The sequence below is a fragment of the Aythya fuligula genome, chromosome 26, assembly GCF_009819795.1.
Source record: "Aythya fuligula isolate bAytFul2 chromosome 26, bAytFul2.pri, whole genome shotgun sequence".
In the NCBI taxonomy this organism is placed as follows: Eukaryota; Metazoa; Chordata; class Aves; order Anseriformes; family Anatidae; genus Aythya; species Aythya fuligula.
The window spans coordinates 3,259,211-3,282,639 of NC_045584.1; the positions used below are offsets into that span (position 1 = coordinate 3,259,211).

At 52.3% G+C, this 23,429-nt stretch overlaps 1 protein-coding gene across 1 annotated transcript; it reads right to left on the reverse strand.

The window, feature by feature from the left end:
- Positions 1 to 3,918: 3,918 nt before the first annotated feature.
- PIAS4 (protein inhibitor of activated STAT 4) lies at positions 3,919 to 23,190 on the reverse strand. Its single transcript, XM_032203849.1, has 11 exons — positions 23,124 to 23,190; positions 19,876 to 20,311; positions 14,277 to 14,361; positions 12,529 to 12,570; positions 12,037 to 12,127; positions 11,596 to 11,724; positions 11,384 to 11,489; positions 7,927 to 8,000; positions 7,590 to 7,750; positions 4,633 to 4,763; positions 3,919 to 4,298 (listed from the first exon to the last, which is right to left on the reverse strand). Exons 1-11 carry the CDS (start codon positions 23,148 to 23,150, stop codon positions 4,093 to 4,095), a joined length of 1,488 nt encoding a protein of 495 aa, XP_032059740.1. The 5' UTR covers positions 23,151 to 23,190; the 3' UTR covers positions 3,919 to 4,092.
- Between the last annotated feature and the right edge of the window lie 239 nt (positions 23,191 to 23,429).

The following is a 23,429-nucleotide window of genomic DNA, read 5'->3' on the forward strand; positions in this document are numbered from 1 at the left end:
AAAAGGGGGGGGTCCCCAGCAGGGTGCATGGGGACACGGGGTGCTGGGGGCTGGCTCTGGCCCCATTGTGGCCTGTAGGGTTTTGGGGGGGGTCCCATGGGGGTGCTGGTGGCATCCACAGAGCTCCCTCTGAACAGGTCCTGCATCTGGGGGCCCCCCCCCCAAAAAAAAAAACACAGCCCCCAAGCACAGGGCTACAGGAAGGGGACATGGGGAGTGGGGAAGAGGGGGGCGAGGACGCGGGGGCCAGGGACCCGTCCCCACCGCGCTCGCTCGGGCAAGGAGAGGTGGGGGGCAGCGGGCAGGGCCAGGGGGGGCAGCACCGGGGGGGCCAGGGGGGGCCCTGCGGGCAGCGGGGGGCAGCAGGGGCAGCAGCAGCCGAGGCCGTACAGGGCGTAGGGGTGGCAGTAGCCGATGTTCACCGCCAGCCTGCGAGGGGAAGCAGAGCACGGGGTCAGCCCGCAGACCCCCCAAAAACCACCCGGACACCCCCAGACACCCCCTTGACCCCCCCCCCCCAGCCCTCTTCCCCAAACCATCCCGGCTCACCTGCGGATGCGCCTGCGCGCCCGCCGGCGGTGGTAGTCGCCCTTGGCGAAGTCGTCCAGGTTGGCGGGGTGGATGGCCCAGAAGTGGCCCTTGCCGTTGTCGCTGCGGCCGGCTTTGACGAAGCACTCGTTGAGGGACAGGTTGTGCCGCACGCTGTTGCGCCAGCTCTTCTCCTGGCACAGGAGGTGCCATCAGCCACCACCAACCCCCCCCCACTGGGCACCCCACGCAGCCCCTCGGCGCCCGCCCCGGCCATCAGTAGGGACCAGAGTGAACGGCGCCTGACTGACACCGAGAGCCAGCCCGGCTGAGCTGCCCGTCACGAAACCATCGCAGAATTTGGGGCTGTTTTTCCAGCAGATGAAGGTCAGGAGAGAGATGAGGTGAGTCCAACCTCCCCCCTGCCTCCCCGTCTCAGCTCTGGTCCGGTGCTTGGCTCCCGATCGCTCCCCCCCTGCCCAAGCACCACGATGGGAGGGGTAAAAAGCCCTGAAAACAGCATTTTTGTCATCTCCCCCCAGCCCTCACCTTGTTCTTGAAGTAGGGGTACTTGTCCATGATCCACTGGTAGATGTCGGACAGCAGCAGCTTCTTCTCCGGGGAGGAGAGGATGGCCGTGGAGATGAGGGCGATGTACGACTGCGCCGGCTTGTCCCCGGGCTCCGCAGGGGGCCGGGGGGCTGGCGGGGGGCTCGTGCTGGAGGCAGGGGGAGCGCAGGGCCCCCCAGGATCCCCTCGTCCCGACAGCAGGTACTCGATGGTGAAGGAGGCCCCGGGCGGGCGCGTTCCCCCCGGTGCCGCGTCCCCCATGGTCCCCGCAGCGCAGCCGGGTGCCCGCGAGGGGAAGGGCTCGCGGGCCGGCCCCGGTAATTAGTGCAGATTACAGGGTTTGCTAATTGTGTTTTCACAAACGGGCTGCCTTTGCAAAGCAGCCTGTTTATCTGGCAAAGCCCCGGGTTTAGCGGGATTTGGGCCTTTAAGCCTCATAAATAAAATGATTAATCCGCTGGAGGTGGAGGAATTCAAAGTGGCAGCGAGGTGCCCGCGAGGACGGGGCTAAAGGAGACCCCGCGCCAACCCCTGCCCACACCTGCACCCTGGCAAAGGGGAAACGCACCCAAAAGAGCACCCAAACGCCCCCATTAGAACCCAAAACCCCTCATTTGCACCCAAAATCTCCGGCAGGGACCAGAGGAGGCTCCGGCCGCCGGCACAGGGAGCTGTTCGGGGCCAGGAGCAACGCGACAAGCAGACAGCGGAGTTAAATGTAAATCTTTCTTTTTATTTAACAAACACTATAATTTGAACTTTGAAGAATGTGTACTGAGGGAAAGAAAAATAATTTTCTTTTGTTTTTTCTCTTCTCTTTACAAAAAAGAAAAAAACAGGATATAAGAAAAAACATATGTACAGGAAGAGCTGGCCAACTCAAACAGAAAGCAGTAACAGAAGCATGATGTTTCCAAACAGTGGCTTGGCCTGGAAAATTTAAAAGCAATTAAATTAGAATACAAATATTAGAAAAAACTGGACTCTAAAGCTACTGTGAGCCACAGAACTTTATACAGCAAAACTTAATTTTTGAGTTCTACCCAATTTTTTCATTTGGAATCCCCCTTCCCGCCCCTGCCCCCATTTAAACCTGAAAACATATTGCTTTACGCACAAAAAACAAACAAAAAAAAGAGAAGATAAAGAAAAGTCTGCCGTACAAATCAGAGCTTCTCTGCGGGAGCAAGACCGGGAAGAGCAAATGCCACGGACCTGCCCTGGGGGGACCCCCCAGCTCCACAAGGGGCCAGGGGACGGAGGGGACAACGCGGTGCTTCTCTGCAGGGGCCCCCCCCGTTTGTCCCCCAGCTTCACTTTGGTGGGATACGAGGGGCAGGATGTGGAGATGGAAGCCCCAGAGATGCTGGGTCTATAGGTTGAAGCTTCCTCGAGAGCGTTTAGAGGTCAATTCCTCGCTCCGTCCCTAGACGCCTTCAGGTAAGTCACTAACAAGGACTTAAAACAGTTCTGGGTGGAATTTGATGTTTTTTGTTTTTTTTTTCTGACCCAGGATGAGTGCTCGGGAAGGCGCCGCCGCGTGGTTCTGCCTCCCCAAGCCCGTCCCCTTCGCTTTCCACCTGTCCCGTGGGCATGCCAAGGGGCAGAGGCGCCGGCCAGCTTCCCTCCAACGCTTGTTCTCATCCCCAGATGAGAAAAGTCAGCAAGGTCTAAAGCAAAACAGACTTCAGAGGCATTAGTGGGAACAGCAGAGCTGCTTACGCAAAGTCAATTACAAAAATTCTCTAAGACAAAAGTCAAAAGGTTACCATTTGGAAACGCAAAAAAAACAACAAAAACAACAACAACTTTTTGCCATCAAGAGCATAGCAGTAGCTTTGGGTCTGGGACCAAAGCCTTGAACAGAGAAGTGGAAAGTCCAGAGGCTGCGAACGCGTGGCCACGGGGCTCCGCGCGCCGTCCCTCGGCTCTGTCCTCGCCGCCCTGCCCAGCAGTGCCAGCGGCGGGCTGCGCACCGGGTGGTGACTGAAAGAAACCTGAATTGGAGATTACCGAGGTAGTTGGCTAGAAACTGAGATTCCCCCACCTGGCATTTTCTCGAAGGCCCACGCATCCCTCGCCCGCCCGCCCCGCGCGCCAGGGGTCCAGCTGTCCTGCAGGGCGCCGCCGCCTCCAGCACCAAAACCTTCTCAGGGAAAAGGGAATGCGCAGCCCTTTGAGTCTTCAAAAACACCAAGTTATTGCACTTCAAAAAATACAACAGGTTTGTGGTTCGAGCCCTCCCCACCCTCCCTCCCCCATGGCTTCTGCTCAACTAAAACGATTCACTACGCACAAGTTTCTACGTTACCTTCGGGTCGGGTTAAAAGATTCGAAACGTGTCTCTTTACATGAGGTGCAGAGCTGCTCGAGCTCCTATCTAGAACAGTGCGATTCCAATCAGACGTCTCTTCCCTTTCGCCCCGTGCCCCCCAGCCCCACCCCTAAAAACCCCCCCTCTATGCTCGCTGGGTTATACAAACCTCCCTCGCCCACCCCCCCCAACTCCTCTCCCGTCCCTCCCCCCTTCCCGCCACCCCCCCCTCCCTCCCCAAAACATGTCCAGCAAAACTTGTAGATAACCAGGAATGCTTATTTCAACAAGACAATAAAAATGCACACAGCTTTGGAGATGCACGGGAGTCGGGTGTCCTGGAGGTCTGCAGGTGAACTCCACCGAGCTGAACGGTCCTGGTGCAGGGCAGCAGCGAGCCGCGGGTTCTGGCTGCCTTAAGACACTTCCCTTACTTCAGACTCCGGTTTCAGGGTCAGGCTTTGAGTGGGGTAGTTTTCCAACCAAGAAGCAGCTCAATGGTTTTATTTTTTTTTTTTTTCTCTCTCTCGTTTTTAATGGTTAATTTGGAATAGGAAAGTCAAAGGAGATCGGGGAGGGAGGGAGACGAGGTGGGAGAGGACATTCTCCCCCTCCTCCAGTTTAATAAGCACCAGAGTATTCAAGTCTGTCCGTTCTGAGATTCAGAGCTGCTTCCGCAGTCAGCAGGCAGAAACTAAACCTTTCTCGTAAGAGCAGCGTCGTTTTGGTTGGGGTCCGTCGTCGTCGTCGTCTTCCTCCTCGTCCTCCTCCTCTTCCTCCTCCGACGAGGAGCTGTCCAGTGTTAAATCCACGACATCGGCAGTGGCCTTGCCGTTCTCACCGTTACCGTTAGGGGCGGGCAGCAGCCCGTTCACATCTGAGGAACCTGAGAGGGGGCAGGGAAGAGAGGACTAATTAAGACCCCTACTGATTAATTCACGTCCAGTTCGGGGGGATGCTCTGACCCTCGTGGTTTCTCGTGGTTGTGCAGGGTACAAATGGCACATTAGGACAAGGCTCTCGGGCACCAGGTTTGATTTTTTGGGGGGTCCTGTATGGAGCCAGGACCTTGGGATCCCTTTTTTTGACCCCTTCCAACTCGGGACGTTCTGTGTTCCCAGATGTCACGCAGCTCTTCACAAGCCCCCCGCAAAACTAGAGCTCCCCAATCCATGCACGCTGCCTACAGAAATGCCAAGCCTTTATCTCCAGATGCTCACCTAGAACTAATATTGGACACTGAGGGCTGCAGCTCCGTTCCTTCTCGGCTCTGATGGGACACCAGGAGCCATCCACCAGGTACTCTATTTCATCTGCGTCCTCACATTCGGTCAGTATCTTTGACAGGAGCCTGGACGGGAGAGAAGATGCCATCTATTAACCTTGAGGCCAGCAGCAGCCCTGGCCAGCAGCCTGGAGCTTCACCTTAAATAGCCTTCAATTTAAGAGAAATTTGGCATTAGCAGGAGGCTGCCGAACAGACAGCCCTCGCAGTCAAGAGCTCGTTTTATTTCCCATAAAACGAGTGCAGGTTCTGACAACGCAGACCATCCCAGTCCTTTCTGACAACGCACCTAAGCCATGAACTAACGTTTTAATTACGTGCAATTAGAAGAGCCTTGCCCCTTCACCCAGTTTCCCCAGTCTGTGGTACCCGACCCAGAGCCCTGGCAGGGCTGGTGCCAGGACAGCCCCATCGAGACATCCGCCAGGGCCACAACAGCCCATTCTGCTAGGAAATAAGGCAGCCAACAAGCAGCACTGCGCTTCCTATTCTTATTTCCCAACGCCACCACAACAATATGTGCATCTACACACACAAAAAATAAATCATTCACCTCTGGGAGCATCCCCAGTGCAGGCACCCCGAGGTTCTCGGTCAGACACCAACCAGCACGAGGGGCTCGCTCTGCCTCACTGCAGCTCACACCCCGGGTATTTGATCTTCCCTGGTACCATTGGCCTGTGAGGTTTGCTTGGACCTGCTCTTAAACTGCCCTTCTGCAGGGTTGTTCACCCCTGGGTTGGGGCATTTCCTTCCAGCACTAAGAAACGCTCATAGTAAAAATCTGAGAAGCCCAAGGGAGCTGTTGGTGGCACGCGTTTCTGCCTTCTCCCAGCCCAAGGAGGAGATGTGGTCCCGCAGACAGCCCTGTCCCCTACCAGAGCACCCACCACGGCTGCGATTCCAAGCTAAGCAGGCCCCGAGGATCTCAGACACGAGCAGCCAGCCACCTCCCTAGGAACTACGCCCCTTTTTTAGCTACCAACATCCAGCCGTGACTAGCAGGTTCCCTCCAGCGTACTGCCGGGAAGCTGAAGGTCACCTCTCCATCCAACAGAGCCAGGACCAAAACCCAGCCCTGAGCACCGCAGAGCAGGGGCAGAACAACGTGCTGAGCCTTCAGCAGTGACAACCAACTCCTCTTCCTCCTCCTTGTCCGAGAGGGACAAGCAAGCGCGCTGCTGATCTGCAGAGGTTCTCCACAATCCAACCCCTTGTACTTTCCCCTTCAGCCTCAGCAGCTTTGTTGGGGATCTCAGAAGGAACTGGATTTTCCTGTTGGTGTTGGCCGGAGGACAAAGCAAACAGGTTATCTGTGCCCAGGCTGTTTCGGGCTGCCTAAAAAGCCACAACCGCTGGATGGGATCAGCACCTACGAGCGCAGCGCTGCTGGGAACGCGCCACCCGGGCTGAGCCGCCTGCTCACTGCACTGCCCCGTGCACCGAGGGAGCTGGAAGCACCCGAGCAACCCCTCCGAGCTCTCCCTGCATCGCAGAGAACCTGCATTAGAGGCCAATTATCCAAGCCACGAGGGCGGAGATCGGTTCCCAGAAGCCGAGAGCCGCACACCTCGCTGCACCTCGGCTCCACCAGCCCGCGGCGCTGCCGGCAGCCGGAGCACCCCCAGGGCTGGCAGCGATCCCGGCCCGTCCCGAGCAGCCTCCCCGCCTTCTGCAGCAGCAAAGCTTCAAGCTGGGGGGTGGGTGGAGGTCACCGCTCGCATTAGTTCCCTTCTTCCTTCCTTTACTCTTGAACAGAAGCCAGGCAATCTACCGAGCTCTCCTCTAGGGACGGCCTCTGGAGCCCACGCTGCCGGGGCCGATGAGCGCTGCAGGCAGATTTATTTTTTTCCTGGCTTGCCTCAGGTGGTGGCTGCTGGCAGCCTGGCTCCTTCTGCAGCCTGTGTACGGGACTCCATCTACCAGGTCTGCAACCAGGAGAGGGAGATCTGCTGGGTTTGGGTAACCCTCTCTGCAAACGGCTGCATATTTGAGCTCTCTAGTGTAAAGACTCCCTCGGACTTTAAAGGATCACCTGCAAAGTGTTCTTGTAGGGCTCAGCCACAGCACCCAGCCCTCCTGACTGATGGCAAGACCCTTGTTCTTACCAAAGTGCACAAAGAAAAGCAAACTCCCGTAGCTCCGGACCAGAGTTAAACACCACTCCCATACAGACTGAAGGCTAGATGACAAGTTGAGTGTCAAGTCCAAAGCAACCTTCCCCAAATTCATGTTTGAAGAACTTCTGATGGGGCTCACGTTTCTCACCTCACCCTTGTCCAAATGCGCTTTGAAATTTACTTTCTCTAACTCCTTCCTGTGCTTTTACAGCCAACCATGCCAGGTTCAGAGTGAGACCGTAGAAAGAGAGCATTCCTAATGCAAATGCTGCATTTGTTCCTCGTTCCTGGGGGGCTACACGTTGCAGGATGTCTGCTATAAAAGCTGGCAAAGATTCCCCCAGCCAAATTTTTAGAGCACGCCAAGAATTGCTTGCAAGCTTACGAGCACCTCACACCAAGAGGAGAACAGGAAGATGGTTCCTATCACAAATCACCTTATCGGGTGCTCATAAAGTGGGTTTATTCCACGCAGCATGACCTCTGTCAACCAAGGCAGCTAGCTGTGCGGGTTCAGCAGCCTGATGAAAAGAGCGAGGCAGTAAATGCTCGGTTCTTAAAACGCTTTCGTGTAAATCAAGAAGGGCAAACTGACAAGCAAGCCTTGCTCTAACACACCAAGACAACCACGTGGGCACATTATGCAGGAGCAGAAGGCACTTCCAGCTTTGTGTTGAGGCAGACTTCAATCAGATGCAGAGACCAAAAAGCACGGTGCCACGCCCGGCAGAAAGAAAAGAAAGAGGCTGGGGATAGAAACGGATGCACTCACCCGTCAATTATTAGCTGGTCGTAGGGCGCTGGTTTGTCACACACAGGACACATCCATGTGGGCTTTTTCTCGTTCATCTGAAGGTAGAAGACGGCATCAAAGCACTGCAGATGTGCGCAGGTCTCTGCCCGGCACGGCACAGACAGCCTCATCTTCACTAGCTGTTGGAGCAAAGAGCAGAAGATCAGGGACAAACCCCACCCAGGCTACCACCAGACAGCTCCTCCTCAGAGCCTGAGACACCAGGGAAGGTTTGACAGCTCACAAAACAGGTCTGGCAGTAGAATAGGATTTCTTGACAAAAAAAAACACAGTAAGATGTCTTGCAGGGACTTACCGGACAGATGAGAGAGACACGAACCCCTGTAGTGGCTATTTCACTGTCTGGGTCCAAGCGTAGCTTCTCTTTTACTGCAGTAAGAGTAGAGGGCACAACATTTAACAGATGCAAGCTTAAACCTGGCAACAACGCGTCAAGAAGCTCACCGACAGCCCCTGGCTGCCTACAAGTCATTTCCACCGCGCATGACAAGCTCTGCCTGTCAGAGCCAGGGAATGCAGGGGACAGAAAGTTCTTGTACCAGCCAGGCCAGGCTCGTGCAGCCTTCAGAGCTCAGTAGAGCACTGCCTGTGCTGCCTGGCTAGCCAAAAACCTCGGGCACGATGTGGGCACGATGTAGTGCAGGCCAGCTGTCTGCTAGGAAGCTCACGTTTTCTTACAGTCCCCAGCCCCTGACTTGACTCCCTTCCCAATGAGCCAAGTGGTACGGGCTGCCCCTCATCCAGGGAGACCAAGCGAAGGAGATTTAGGGTGGATTTAGGTCCATCCCTTGGGATGAGGGCAACCAGGTGCACACCGACCACAAGTTACTGTTAAGGCTCTTTGAGCAACTCTGCTACCTCTGACATGAAGCTGCAGGCCAGGCAGCTGGAGCACAGAAGGAAATCACACTGCTGGGCAGCTTTTTCATGTTAGTATCATAACGAGGGAGTCGATTGGGAGTTAATTTTGTCATTATTTGCCCTCAGAGAGCCTGCAACACCCACATACCTGGGCCTCCTGCTGTTTGGGCAGTTGTTCTGGCAGAGAGCGAAAGAGTGGACAGAGCTCTAGCACGCAGCAACAGCCTCCCAGGAAGAAGTCAGTTTAGACTTGCCTGCTCGTTAGCACAAGCGGGATGGATTTTATTCCCTTCCGAGATCAGTGGCAATAGGGAAGGGTTAACTGCATGCCCCTGCTCCCTGCAATTCTGAGAAAGCCCCCCCAGAAGTGAGCAAGCACAGGATAGAGTCAAATTGACAGGAAATCGGGATTTCTCCATCCAATAAACAAGCCTCCTCCTAGTGCTACTGGGCTGGAACTCTTCAGTTTACATGCTGGCCAGCTCATCTCTTCCAGCAAACTCTTGCACAAGGAACCACAGAAAGACCTAGATGTACCGGGGGAGGCAGCTCAAAGAGCAAGGCAGCCATGCAAAAAGCAGCGATCCTGCATCTGCTGGGAAAGAGTCAGACATCAGGGAAGGAGGGAGAGCCCTGCCCCTGCTGCCACGTACTGAAAGGGAAAAAGGAAAACCCAGAGGGGCTGCAGGGAAATCAAAAAGAGCAAGTATGCAGCTCCCACAGGGGAAGGTCCTGCCTCAAGGTGCAGAATCAAACCAAAGTGAAACGACCCCACGACGCCTAAAGAAGAGCTGCTGCTGTTGAAAAGGCCGAGGACACTTGCATCACCCTATTTCTTTGGAGCAAGTCAAGCATTTATTTTGACCTTTGCAGATCATAACAAGATATCTGCAGACAATGAGGCTGCATGCAGTTTTGCAACACGCAGCTCTAATTAGAGTGAATTCCCAGATGTGAAATTCTCACACGTCTACAAGGTTTGGTGTTGCTTTCTTCACGTTAGGAGGATTTTCATCCGAGTTTAATTTTCACAAAGGTTTTTTTGCTAAGAGCACGTTCTGTGCATGAATTAGGATGCATGGAAAGGAAAAATGGGCGTTTTCCAGGACCTCCTGATTAGAATCAAGCTGTCTTAAACTGCTTTTGGATCCGCAGCCATGCATACAAGCATCTGTTTGCAGACAACGTTCCTACTAAAGTCAACAGAAGCATATGCAAAGGAAGATGAGTCAGCCCCGAGATGCAACCCAAGTCAAAGGGGAGCTTTAGTAAGTACTGAGGGATATTGCAAGGAGCTGAAAGGGGAATCATTTGCAGTCCAGGCCAGAGCTCTAAAAGCAAAGTTTACAAGCTTTTTGTGCTTGTTGGTTTCAGATGTCCAAACAACTTCCATGCAGTAACAGGCCAAACGAAGTGAAGCGAAACGAAATAATGCTCCTATTTGGTTAAACTGAAGGTCGCCAAGTGCAGCTCCTCTCTGCCCCTACACCCAGCCAAAGCTGTTAGTTATCCAGCTCAGTTGAACCGGAGGTTTGTTACCAAGTGGAAAAGGCAAAAAAAAGCTGCTTTCAGAACCTCTGCCTGCCACTTTCAGTTCAGGAAGCCACCGTGCAAATGCTTGCTTTGAAGGGAACAGAACACGTTGCTGGGCCTGCTTTCAAGAAGAGCACAGTGTCCAGGAGGAGAGGATCCTCCGCATTTTAAGACAACTCAGAATCAGCACCTGCTCGTTCGTTTGAGGTTCTGATGAACACAACCAGTGTTCTGAGAACAGGGGATATTTAACACATGGAAATTTGTGTTTCTCACGTCAATAGGTAAGTGCTGGCTGTCAGTGGGCTAATATGGTCAAGACGAACACCATCTGCTGTGGTCTACAGACGTAAAAGCGTGCGTGTGCTACAGGACTGCTGCACTTACACACGTGAAGATCAGAAGGATCAGAAGTTTGGCTAGAGCAGCAATAAGCCCCATGAGGTAGATTAGCCATCTGAAGACCTGACATGCCTGAAATCATCATCTCCCCTGTGACCTACGAGCTATCTCCAAGATTACGCTGCTTACACCTGGTAAGAGTTGTCCATGATCTAAAAAGCATGTTTTAAAGACCATTATGATCCACAATGTTAGTTCTCTGATGCAGAACTAAATACCAAGAATGGTCTCTCCACTAACATTAAATAACTGGAAGTCTTCCAGACTCTCTGGAGCTGCAAGCAAGTCCGATTCTGCCTCCAAAAGGTAATTTCCCCTCACATTTCCATAACGTTTTTTATTTGCCTCATACCATGATGATTTACCTGAGTGGTCTAGGATAAACATCTCTCGGGATCATCTCTTCTCTGAAGCTGGCAACGCATTTGAAAGTTCTGTTGGTGAAATCCCACTGCCAGCCCCTAGGATTCAGGGGGTGGGGTGGGCAGCAGGACATTTTCACCAGGATCCCTTGCTCCAGAAAGCTCCTTTGGATATAGTGCGGGTCAAGGCCGAGGTGCTGTGGCAATGTTCATCAGCTCATAATTATTCAGATGAAGGCATGAAGCCATTCGCATCAGAATGACACCGGCCCTCAGCGGCACTCATCACGATATAACCTGGAGACAAAGCCTAAATCCAACTACGTGATGCAGAGCTTCTGCAGAGCCGTGAGAGACACACGCTGCTGAAATGCTGCACTTGCACACGGGTTTGGGGCAATTTCATACGACTAACAAACATCTTAGCAAGCCTGTTCAAACAAAAAGTGTTTTTATACAACTGGAGGAAAGCAATCGCACAGAACCAGGCGGCTGTTCCCGAAACGTTTCTAGCAGCCTGGCTGTTAGGAATGCTGCAGTGTCAGGGGCATGCAGTGAGCCTCCCCTAGGCACCTCTCAGGCAGACATACTCACCAAGTGCTTTGCAGAGCTCGGGATGTTTGATTCCGATGGTTTTCAACCTCTGCAGCAGCTCTGCTGAGGTCATCTGCCGCACTAGGTACAGCCCCACGGAATAGCTCTAAGGAGGAAGGAAAAGAATGAGGAGAGGAGGAAGGGGAAGGATGAGCAGGGCTGCTCTCCTGCACGTGCTGGTGCAGTTCTGTGCAGCTCCCTTCGGCACGTACCTTCCCGTAGTTCCCCCAGGTGACAGTGATGCGGTTGGTGGCTGCAGACAGGTACATGAGGTGGGTGAGGTTGATGGGACGACAGGGCCTCTTCGGTTCCACTCCGGGTTTGTTTGATGGATAGTAGCCCTAAGGCAGAAAGATATATTTTTTTTAAATGCTGAAGATGCTGCTGTTGGGGAACATTTATCTAACAGCTTAGCTGAATTCTAACCCACCCGCAGTTTTCAAGGAAAGGGGCAGAAGGGAGCTGAGCAGCCTGACCCAGCACAAAGCGAAAAGGATCAAGTCTTTTTGCAAGGACAGTTTATGAACGCGGATAACCCCTCAGAAGATTAACCTTGAACTAAGTCATGCCTTTTTATAATCTGCCTTCATCAGAATAAAGAAATACTTCCACCAGTCCTTCCAAAGCTGCAGTGCCGCCCGTCCCCAACTTACCGGCACCGAGCAGTAGCTGTGGTTCACTTTCACCGCGATGTTCGGGGGGTACTGGTCCTCCTGGGGAGCACTGGTGTCTGTGTAACAGATTCTGCAAAGAAACGACGTCCCACTTAGCATCCCCACGCTGCTCGCCGCTTCAAAGCTCTACACGCCAACCAGCAGCCAACCTTTACCACACCAACCCATGCTCCCTCGTCTGGCCAAAGCCAAGCCAATTCCACTCTGCTCTCCAGGTTTTCATGCAGCCTTGAGATTTGGGTGGACAAATCCGACACCCTGCTGTTTTCTACCGCAGCACTAACTCAAGTGGTACATGTAAGGAGAGGTTAGAAAGTAGAGTTTAAGACACTTGCACGTAAACAAGCAATTTACTGTAGGTTATCTTTACAGCTATGAAAACCACACTGAAGGTTATTCTCTTTGGGTAATGCATTCCCCTCCTCCCCCCCGCTGCACTTCACGGTAAGTTAACCCCATGCTCAGACATACCTTAGTACAACCTGAACCGATTTCACACCGGGTTGCAACTCCCTAGTAAATTAAGGAAGAAACAGAAACTTATGTGAAGACAAAACAAAATCAGCCATCACCTTCATCAGACTCAAGAGTTTGCTAATTTTAAGAAACAAATCTTCAAAGAATTACTTCCCACAATTTAATTTATTCAATTCTCTCTGCAGATATCAGCAGCCCTGTAAATATTGTTTCCTAATGCACCATCCTACAGCCTTCCCCTGGGCTTTCAAAACTGTAAAACTGTTTGAAGAGAGGTACCCATTTGCCTGGCGTTCTCTTGTTTGTAAGCATTTATAAAAACTAGGTTTTAAGGTCAGGTGTATCTGACTGCGCCTTCCAGACTTTGTTTAATAATTCAATTAAAGCTGTTCATGCAAACCAAGGAATCTGTGTATTATGGCACCAGCAGAACAATTTATCACTGCTAACTTCACTGGTAATGTTTATAACAGTATTTCAACTGGTATCAGGAAAACTACAGATCACAGAACGAGGGGATTTTATTAGGTGGCTCTATACACAGGTACCAAACACACTCTGCACAGGATTCAAGGCACTAGGTGAGAAACCAGAATTAGCCTCGATTTCCTTCTGAAAGCCTTTCACATTCCAGTTCAGTGTTTTGGCATAATTTTTGTTTCATTTTGGGGTGGAGGGGATGGAACCCAAGCTCAGCTGACAGTCGGGAGCTGATGTGACAGTTTCAGATGTGCATGGAAAGCACCTGGATGCTACCAGAGGCAGGGGAAGATCCTCACGCTGCACGATCACTCCAGACAGGGAACGACACTCATCGAAACCCCTGCTGAGAAACTGCTGTACTGAAGATGTTTCTGATGGTGGAAGTTTTCTCACAAACCCAAATACACGTAGAACAGAGCATTAAGAATCAGCTACAGTATGTGCAGTCTTTTATCACCCTTAAAGCTTTCTGTGGGTATCGTTTCCTCTCTGTTATGTCTTTACACAGCTTCCCCTGCACTGCTTCTGTTGACTTTCTCCAACAGCAATCAACACTGGAGAGTCAAGAAACACCACCTTCCTCTGAGTTTATACCAGCACGATTTTACTGGGAAAAGAAGTACTTGAAGATGCTTTTATTTAAAGTATTTAAAGGTGACATATAATGCCTGGTTGTGGAGGACCTTTTCTGCATTGTTGGCCTCTTGTAGCAGCAAGGACCAAAGCAGGTCAGCAAAGGAGCAAGCCTTACTGCCTGCACTGACGTGTCTCACACGTTTCATTGTTTAAATCAAAAGTTGGTTCGTGACAGAGGTCAGGCTAAATCCTAATCGGTGCAAGATGTTTGCCTATGCAGTTACTATAGCACCCTGTGCAAAACAGAAGCCTTCTTTCAGATGCAAACAGCATTACACGGCGAGCTTTTGAACTTTTGATGCGAAGGAAAAATCTGCAAATATTCACAACACGAGCTTAGCAGAGAATTTGGGTCATCAACGATTTCATACTTCTTTTTTTCCCCTGCTCAAATACACCGTTCAAACGGGACACTAGAGGAGCAGAAATGAAACTCAGGGTCTTAGACAGGAAGTGTTGTACCCCCACACCCCACAAAAGCTATTTGCTTTACATTGGATGTGGCCGGTCTGCTGATATCCTCAAGTGTTTCCACGCAGGGACCACGAGCTCCCACAGAGAGGGAACACTCAGGAATTAGACAGCCTCCATTTCTCCAACTATTACCACGCGGTGAGAAGTACCTGGAATTTCTGATCAACTCCACTTGTCTCGGGGTCAATGCAAAAATGCACGGACTTTCCTGGAGCTTCTCATTGTTCTGTGGGACTGAAGAGGGAAAAAAAAATGTACATCAAATTGGCAATAACTAGCTCTTACATTGCTAAGCACGAGGTGGGTTGTTTTTTTTTAAATGTTCTGAGCTCTGTTTATGTCTAAGTCCTGTCTGCCTCCATACAGCTGCACAAGAGCTCCTATCACCATACATTCTCGTAACAAGATAATAAACCAAGTTTTGGTAAATGTGCCGCTGATTACAGCAGTGCTCGTTTGGTTTTTGGCCTGTTTTTCGGGTTAGCACACTGATAGCACACGGTGGATTTGGTCTTTTTTTTTTTTTCAATCCTTTCTCTCCTCAAATAATCAACAAGCCAACACGCATACGTTCATACAAGAACAAATGTCGTGAAAGCATGAAACTGTGAGGCTGATTCTGGAAAGGAAAGAAAGAAAGAATGAAAGAAAAAAAAAGGGATCAACTGGGAATAAAAGAAAAACACAAGAAACAAAGAGACAGAACACTGTTCACAAACACCTGGAGTTGAGGGCGTGTTTTATAGGATGTTAGAGCAGAAATGCTCAGCTGAGAACCCAGCACTAATTGGTCTTTTATCCATACATAATTCAAAACCAAACGCATTTAGTGTGATTAACGTTGAGCTTCAGATGTGGAAAACCTGAGACTTCCACTTAGTACCTTTTATCGAGTTCTAGCAGAGCACATTTGATTATCAGAGCGTGTTTCCAGCTAAAATCAGGTCCTGGAGCTGCTGAAAGTCCCAAGATAAACACGAAGAACAGGAAGTGACAGAACAGTTTTTTTTCCTTTTTAATCAAGAATAGTGGATTTTAAAGTCACCGGCTAGTTTACTCAAAGCCAATATACCAGAATTTAGGATGTAGGAAAATGTGCTTCTCTGTGAGCAAAAACGAGACGAAGGCAGGATAAAACCTCTGCAGCTCTAAGATCTTGAAAGACGCAGTGACAACCCGATTCACTGACTACATATACTTCCCTTTGATAATTCAGCTTTAAAACTACAAAAGGAGAATTCATAAATAATAAAAAAGTCCTTGTGGACTTTTAATTGAATTTCAGTTTCCATCTAAGTGCCTCTTGACCAGAACAACCAGCCAGAAGCGGAGCGTTTCCCAAGGACTGCAGCACCGGGCACTTTCTAACAACAAGACAACAAGAACCGAAGTTTTTTTTTTTTTATTTTTTTTATTTTTTTTTTAATATAATTGCTTCAATAGCTGCCTGTAGGCAGGCTGCCCTGCTGATTGTTGAGCTACACAAAACCAAGGCAAACCTGGGGATGCAAAACAAAAAGAAATTCATGTCGTTTTGCATTTGTATCAGCTCACCTGGCAAATGCTCCCCTGCTCTCTGAGCAGGGCACTGCCTGCAGAACAAACTGGGACCCTCAGGGGATGCCCCCAGCACCGCAGCCAGACCCTGCGAGGGATCCAGGAGCCTCCGCTCACCTCTCCAGGGCAGCTTTCCAGCACCCCCTGAATTTCCAAGCGGGCCATTTGCTCATCCTATTGCACACCAGGCAGCAGCAGCAGCAAGTACTGCTCCGGGGCTGCGCCTTCCTTCACTCAACCACCAAAAAATCACCTCTACCAACACTGGGGTACGATGGCAAGCTGGCACAGCTGGCTATAGGCTGACCACAAGTCTAAAACCAACCATTTTCCCATGTTTTTTCCCTGCAGCTACTCAGTAAAAGCTCCTTGTGCTTGCAGCATGAGAAGTCAGATCAATGCGTGCTGCCCCGATGCGGAAGACCCCAGAGGCACTTCTCCACCACCCCCATGGGCACCTGCTGTGGGCTCGGACAAAACACCCCAATTTTAGAAAAAAAAAGCTGGAGGGAAGACAAAAAAATAAAATCAGCAGCGATCAGGACTGGATGTTTGAGGAAAGTGCAGGAGAACATCCCCAAAAGATGGGGGGAAAAGCTTCTGCAAGACAGAGCTGAGCAATGAGCTTGTTTTCCTTCAACACCTTCATTCTGGAAAATCAGCTCCACCTCCCCTAGGTACGCTTTTAGGGTACCCAATCCGCCCTTCACATCTTTGATGAGCAGCCAGAACAATATTTACACGTTAGGCTTTTGAAGCTAAAGGGAACAGCTCTGTCTTCGCTCCAGGACCGATGTCTCGGCACCACAACTCAGCTCCTGGACCTGCACGAGCGCTGATGGGCTCAGTTAAACAGCTGATGATAGCAGGACATCAATTTATTTATTTATTTATTTATTTTTTAAAGACTTAGCTTAATCAGCAAGCTTCAGAACAAGAGAAGACATCTAAACCCAAAAGGCCCTGGGGAACCATCTTCAAAACCGTAGCCCGATGTAACTGCAGAGGGCTCCTGTTCCAAGGAGCCAACCTAACCCACAGCTCCTGCTGCAGCCACCCAAAACGGGGACTGCATCGACTGCAGGGCTTTGAGGTTCCCCTGCTCCAAGGTTTTCCTTCTCTCTCTAATAAGGACCACGTTCCTCGCTGTTACACTTACTGACCAACCTCGCTCAAGGCGTTACATGCTCCCAGCACAGATTATACTGCGAACACCGTGGCTGGATCCCTCGAGATGTCAGAGATGTGCTGCTGCCAGGTTTCTGTGGGGCCGAGCTCGTTGCACACCCCTCTTCTCACCCCTCCACCCCCAAAGCAGTCCATGCAGGGTGCAGTCCCACACATTTTTCCCTCCCTGGCTACGGGACCTGCTCTGACTGAACTGAAGGGCACTCGGCTTCGTGCAGGGGCTACGTTGCCACTGCTTCACCCGCAGAGGTGGCAGAGGGTGAGCACACCCCGCAGGTACTGCAGGACACGGCACCGCTCTGCTCGTTAGCTGCTAAGGCAGGAAAGGTAATTAGCGTTCGCTCCCTCTAAAAAGGTGTCCGATCAATCTTAATTTTAAGCTTCACCTACCCGAGAGAATTGTGATGATTTACCTAAATTAAAAGGACTCTTTCGTGTTGACATCCCCAGACCGAACCAGAAAGCTGTCTGCGTGCAGGTAGCTCGGATGCTAAACTCCAAGTGGCTGGCATGGTGTGTGCAGCCCCCAAATACGAGGGAGTAGCTGCTTCACGACGAGCCTAATCTACTTGCTTTTAGCTGAAGCCACCTTTGTCTACAAGGACAAGGGTAATCCGACCCTTCTTCAGGGAATCGGCTTGCCTGCAGACCGAATGAGGCATTGCCCACCTCACCTTCCATCTCAAGGAGGCGAGAGAGCCTTTAATTAACAAATGTGCTTCCCATCGACGTCAGGAACATAAATCAGGCTTCCTCTATTCCAGCCAGGGCTCTGTGCTTAACCCCCTCGTCTGTAGCCCGGGGAAAGGCGCTGCCCAAGCAGCAGCGAGGTGTTTTTAACCAGAGCAGTCTCTTTTGGGTACTTCCACGTTACAAATCTCTGATTTACGCTTGGTGTGGACACAGCAGGCAAACCACTCGGTTCTCCTCGGATCCATTTATTTCCCCTCCTGCCCCATCCAGCCCACGTGGGGCTGTGCTACCTGGCGGCGTTAGAAGTGGTTCCAGAAGCCCGTCGCGCCCAGGAGCTCAGTGCCACATCTAAATACTCCCAGCTGTACAGAGCAACAAACGCACCTCTATTTCCTGGAGTGTGGGCAGGAGGAATTACAGCTGCGGCCCACCAGGCTGAGAAAATCATGTGGAAGACATCTAGGGGTGATCAACAGCTGACCGGGACGACAACTGAGCATCTGCTCAATGCCCAGCTCCTCGGCACCCATCCCCAGGCAGAAAACTCTCCCATCAAAGGGAAAATTAACCAAATATGCTTCAGGGAGCACGCCGACCCAGGGGAGGCATCAGCTAACATAGAGGCGAGATATTAAATTTAATGAGACCTCGGATCTGATACAGAACATCTCACGTCAGCTTCTAATAAGATCTATTAATCACCGCGAGTAAATCCCCGCTCCTATCTCCGGGTGTTTCCACATTTTAGAATTGCTTTTCTTCAAAATATTCCACTTGCATTTCTGACTAATAAATGCCATCTCACACTTAGGGCTGAATTAGCCCATACCCCAAGCAGCATTTAAAGGTGTATCTCAGTTTTACAGTGGCTGCCTCCTTCTGACTGTTCAAACGGTCACAGCCCTAACACACCAAACCTTCATATGAAGACCAAAATCAGGATGACTTTGTCTCCAGAAAGCTAACCGAAATACAAAACGAACAAACTTGCTTGTTTCAGGGCTAGTAACAGAGCCAGGTGTAATAAGGGAAAGTCACACACACAAAGGATAATAAGCATATGGCAGAAATTATCAGACGACTGAAGAAGGAGGTAAATGAGCCTAAGGGATAACAAACTAGCTTTGAGGCAGAAGAGAATAAAAAAAAGAGTCTGATGAAAAAGCAGGAAGATGGAATTAAGGAATTGTAAAGTGTAGGCACATGGAACAGAAGGCCATTTCCTGAGAACTGTATTCCCTTGATTTAAAAAAAAAAATAAAAGACAGGTTTAAGCATTTGAGCTGTGGTCTCACAAGGTGCGCACACCCCCATTATCTGTGTACCTGGGTAACCCCAGGCAGCCACCTCACACCTCCATTTCCATCACTGCAGCCCTCTGTGCACCTGCACGATCCTATCTTCATGTTGTTGGCTTTTATTATTTTTTTGGAAGCGTTTCAGAAGGTTTTTCAGCCAAGGAAGACCAGCTCCCCGAGCTCCTACGCTTCCCAGCGAGGCCTGATGTTACCACGTCCACCGAGGCACTGAGGCTAAGCAGGCTACGGTGCCAATTCTCCTCTGTATGTGCTGTCCTCACTACAAAAACCTTACACACAACCTCTGGGACAACACTCTTCATTTCTCAGAGTTAAAATAATTAAAAAAAAAAAAAAAAAAAGATTCCTGGCCCCAAGGTGGGAGAAAGCCCTTCTTGCAGTTTCCCAGTTGCTCCTCAGAACGCACAGCATCACGCACTAAGCACTATCACAGCCAAAAAAAAGAGTCAGAAAACTGTTTGAAGCGCGTACCACCCCCCTCTCATCCCTAGGAGACTTTGGGTCAGGACTGTTCAGCACTAAAAATCAGCATTAGTGGGGAAAATGCCAGCGTGCTCGCTTAGCCCAGGTGCCACAGCAGCACAAGAGTTCTTCCATCAGTGCGACGTTACAGAGGGAGGGCAGGTAAGGAGTCACAGAGAAATTCTGCAGCTCTGCCCACCAGGGATAAGCAAGCTGCAGCCAAACAAGGCAGGCTTTCAAAGCACCTCTCAAAGCGACCACGTTCTTCTTCTAAGGCAGAAAGAAAAAAAGGAAATATTCTTCTGTGAGCTTAAAGCACGAGGGAAGGAGGAAGGAGGGAGGGTGAGGGACGCCCACCACGGGTCGGATCCATCTCCTCCCGTCACACGACTTCAGAGAGCCTTGAAAACACTGCCACCTCTTTGACACTGAAACCTATTTCGGTTTTCTCTCTCCGAGACCAAGCGTGGCAGAAACAGACGGGTGTACGGAGAACTCACCTAAGCCTGGAAACACCCGGGGAACTCACCTAGTTCTGTGGGCTTCAGCAGCTCATCCAGGGTGGTGTAGAAGGGCAGCTTCACCAGGCGAACCTCGGGCTTCACGACTTTGGGTGGCAACCTGCCCAGTCCGTTAAGGTATTTCCCGTAGAGCGCGGGATAGTCAATATTGGGAGTGGAGATAGAAGTCCTAGCCACGGTGCTGCCCCGCTCGTACGCCGAATGGATGGAGAGAGCCTCGGGGGACCGGTGCTGCTGCGGCTGGGGCTGGGCGGCTTCGGAGCTCTTCTTGGCGTAGCGAGTCTCGTAGAGTTCCTTGATTTTCTTGAAAACCTCGGGGCTGCAGTCAAATTGGACCAATTGCAATGCTCTGGTGACTAGTTCATGCTTAAGTCCGCTTTTACTCCTGCCAACGAAACCCAGCAACATCTGAAGATCTGAGACGCGGAAACTCATCACCATGTTCTGGGGGATAAAAAATTAGAAACGTTGGTACAGCGATACACAAAGGCAAAAGGTCCGCTCTCTACAACCTGGAATCCAAAATGCTAAAAATCCCTTTGAAGAAAGGCGCCCAACCCCGTCAGCCACCCGATCAGCGTGCCGGTTATTAGGCACCTGTCTGAGCACAGCAGAAACCATCAATGAAATCCCAACGGGCTCACCCACACCGGAGAAATGCCATAAATGCTGCCTGAATTACTGCTCCACGCACCAGGGACCCCAGGGGAGCAGCACGCGGTAACTCCTCCACCCTGCTCAAAGCCTCCAAACGTCCCAGGCATCTTTGGGGAAGGGAGCTACGTTAAAACCTTTATCTACAACTCATTATTGCAAAGAAAAGGAAGAAAACAACAATGAACTGAAAACCAGCTGACGTTAGAGAGACCTGGGGCTGCCAACCTTTGAGCAGAGTATCACCCACGTGCCGTTCGGATGGGCAAAACCCCTCAAACTCGTCCTGTACCCGCAGGACTTTGAAGAAAAGGTACCTAGCTGAGGCTACCCGGAGATATTAGGAGGCTGTTGAGGAGAGGAGCGTGTTCCCATGAGAACGGCGCCTCTGGATTCCAGGCGGGGGCTTTGCCAAGCACTCCCCCACGCTCCCAGCCAGCAGCTGCTGCGCTGGTTATTATGGCTTTTGGTGTTTTGATAAGCACTAAAACCAGCTCCACCTTCACCAGTTTGCTCTCCTGCTGCTGGGGAAACTCAGGCGGCCTCTGGCTGTAAGGCTCAAGCTGCCCTGAAAATATACCCGATAGGAACCCGGATTTATTCCCTCAACACCCTGCCCAGCGTGTGGAAAATGCAAGAATTCAAGACACGGCCCCAGCAAGGAGCAGAGACGCAGCAGGTCTCTTCTCTCCGCTCTTTTTTAACGCATAATCACCCCCAAAAAAATCATAACTCTGTGGAAGTCAATGGCAGTCCTGGGATTTCCTGGAATGAAAGACGTGGATGATTTATTTAGCTAAAGAAAGCCGCAAATGAATCCAGAAACATCGAATATTCGCTTTCAGGTGTGTGGGAACTATGCTACAGAGATAATGCCTGTGAAGTGTCCCAAAATACCTTTAATAGGAGGGAAAAAAAGGGAGAAAGGTTTAAAGATGAGAGAAAGGCTGTGTAACTGGGGGAATGACAAGATTCAAGAGCTCCGGATCCACGTCACTGCCTCGCTGGGTGCCACCTGCGCGCCCCTGCCCAAATTCCTGTGCCTCAGCGTTCTCTGAGAAGGGAACAGAGAAGGGAGAGCATCGCCCTCGCTGAAGCTCCTGAAGGATTAATATTCACAAAAACAAAAGCAGCGAGGCTGTGCAGCACTCGGGCACCAGGGGAGGCAGAGAACAGCGGACGGGTTCTTGTGCTTGCTGCTCCGACACCACCGGTCACTCAAGACTTTTGGTGCATGAAGTGAAGTTTGAACCACCAGACTTTTCTGGTTTACATTCAGAAGGGTTTATGGTCCAGGCTGGATTCGAGCAGGGACAGCAGAAGTTTTACAGAAAGCAAACATCTCATCGAGGCTCGGATCTGCGTAACAGTCCGAGGGGTGCTTGGAGGGATCCCGTTAAGGACAGAAATCCCTTCAGGTTATCGCCAGCTCCTCCCTTTGAGGCAGCTTCGTGTGCGAGCAGCGTGGAGCCGCGCTCAAACACCTGCTAAGGAGGCACCAGCTGAGATCCTGGAAGCACACCTCCCTCCAGAGGAGAGCTGGGCTCCCAAAAACCACAGCAGAGGCCACACAGGAGGCAGAGGGGAGCCCGCAGCACCGCTTACGACAGGCTCTGCACCTCTTGCTGCGGCCAAGCAGCCCCACGGCGCTCGTTAGCTGCTCCCACGGGGGCTAAAAGCATCCCAGCTCATCCCCGGGGACAGCAGAGCCCCTGCCAGAGAGGAGGGGGGGGGCAGAAAACCGGGACCCAGGAAGGGGGCCAAGCCCCCTGGGTGAAGGGCTTTGCCCTACAGGGTTATTGCCCCCAGCCCCCCCCCAGGAACAGGGGGGAACAGGGGTTTTGCCCCACAAGATTTTCACCCCCAGCTCCCCCTTAAGAGCAGGGGCTTTGCCCCCTCCTTGGGCAGGGGCTTCACCCCACAAGGTCTCACCCTCAGTACCCCCCCCAAAAACCAGGGGCTCCATCCCACGAGCTTTTTGCCCCCCCCCAGCAGCAGGGCCTTCACCCCACAACGCTTTTCCCCCCAGCCCCCTCCCAGGTGCAGGGTTTTTCCCCCAAGCCCCCCCCCAGCAGCAGGGGCTTCCCCCCACGAGCCTTTTACCCCAAAACTCCCCCAGGACCACGGCTTTTGCCCCCAGCCCCCTTGGGAGCACGGGGCCCTCCCCCTCCCCCCTTTTTACCCCCCCCCTCAAACCGTTCCCTCCCCCACCCCCCCCCCCTCACACCGCCCCTGCCCCCCGGGGCCGTTCCGCCGTTACCGGGCAGGAGCCACCCGCGCTCCTCAGCCCCTGGCCGTGTGTGTGTGTGTGGGGGGTGAAGCTCAGAGCCCCCACCCCCGGGCAGCGCCTCAGGGCTCAACCCGGGGCCTCCAACCCCACACCGGGACCCCCGGGGAAGGGAACGAGGTGGAAGGCGCGGCGGGGGGGGGGGGGGGGGGGAGGCCCGAGGGTGCCGCCCCCTCCTCTCAGCAACGCCACCGCGCCGCCAACCGCGGTCTCTCCGGGTCGGGAAGAGCCTCGGCTGCTCCCCCAGCCCCGCTTCGGGGGGGTTGAGGCCCGGTGCTGGGGGCCGGGGGGGCGCCGCTGCCGCCGCTCACTCACTTTCGCCTCCACCAGCTCCGCCGCCATCTTGGCCTCCAGCGTCCACCGCGCCGGGAGCCGCCGCCGGGTCACGTGACGGCCTGAGGGGAGGGGGGGAGAGGAGGAGGAGAGGGGCGGGGCTTCGGCGAAGCGCGCGCCGCCCAATCGGCGCGCGCGCGCGCGCCCTTCTCCCCGCCGGCCGCTGCCCCCTCTGCGCAGGCGCAGTCGGGTCCGCCCCGCCCGGCAACGCCTGCTCGGGTTGGCTTAAAGGGGCAGCGCCCCCCGAATTATTTTTTTTTTGGGGTGGGGGGCGGGGAGGATTTCTCC

Excerpts from the sequence above, each read along its gene's own strand:
- PIAS4 (XM_032203849.1), bottom strand. The coding sequence starts at position 23,150 with ATGGCGGCGGAGCTGGTGGAGGCGAAA. Across the intron at positions 14,362-19,875 it reads GCTGAAGCCCACAGAACTAG|TCCCACAGAACAATGAGAAG; the intron begins GTGAGTTCCCCG and ends TTCCCTCTTCAG. Across the intron at positions 4,764-7,589 it reads GACCAGCTAATAATTGACGG|GCTCCTGTCAAAGATACTGA; the intron begins GTGAGTGCATCC and ends TCTCCCGTCCAG.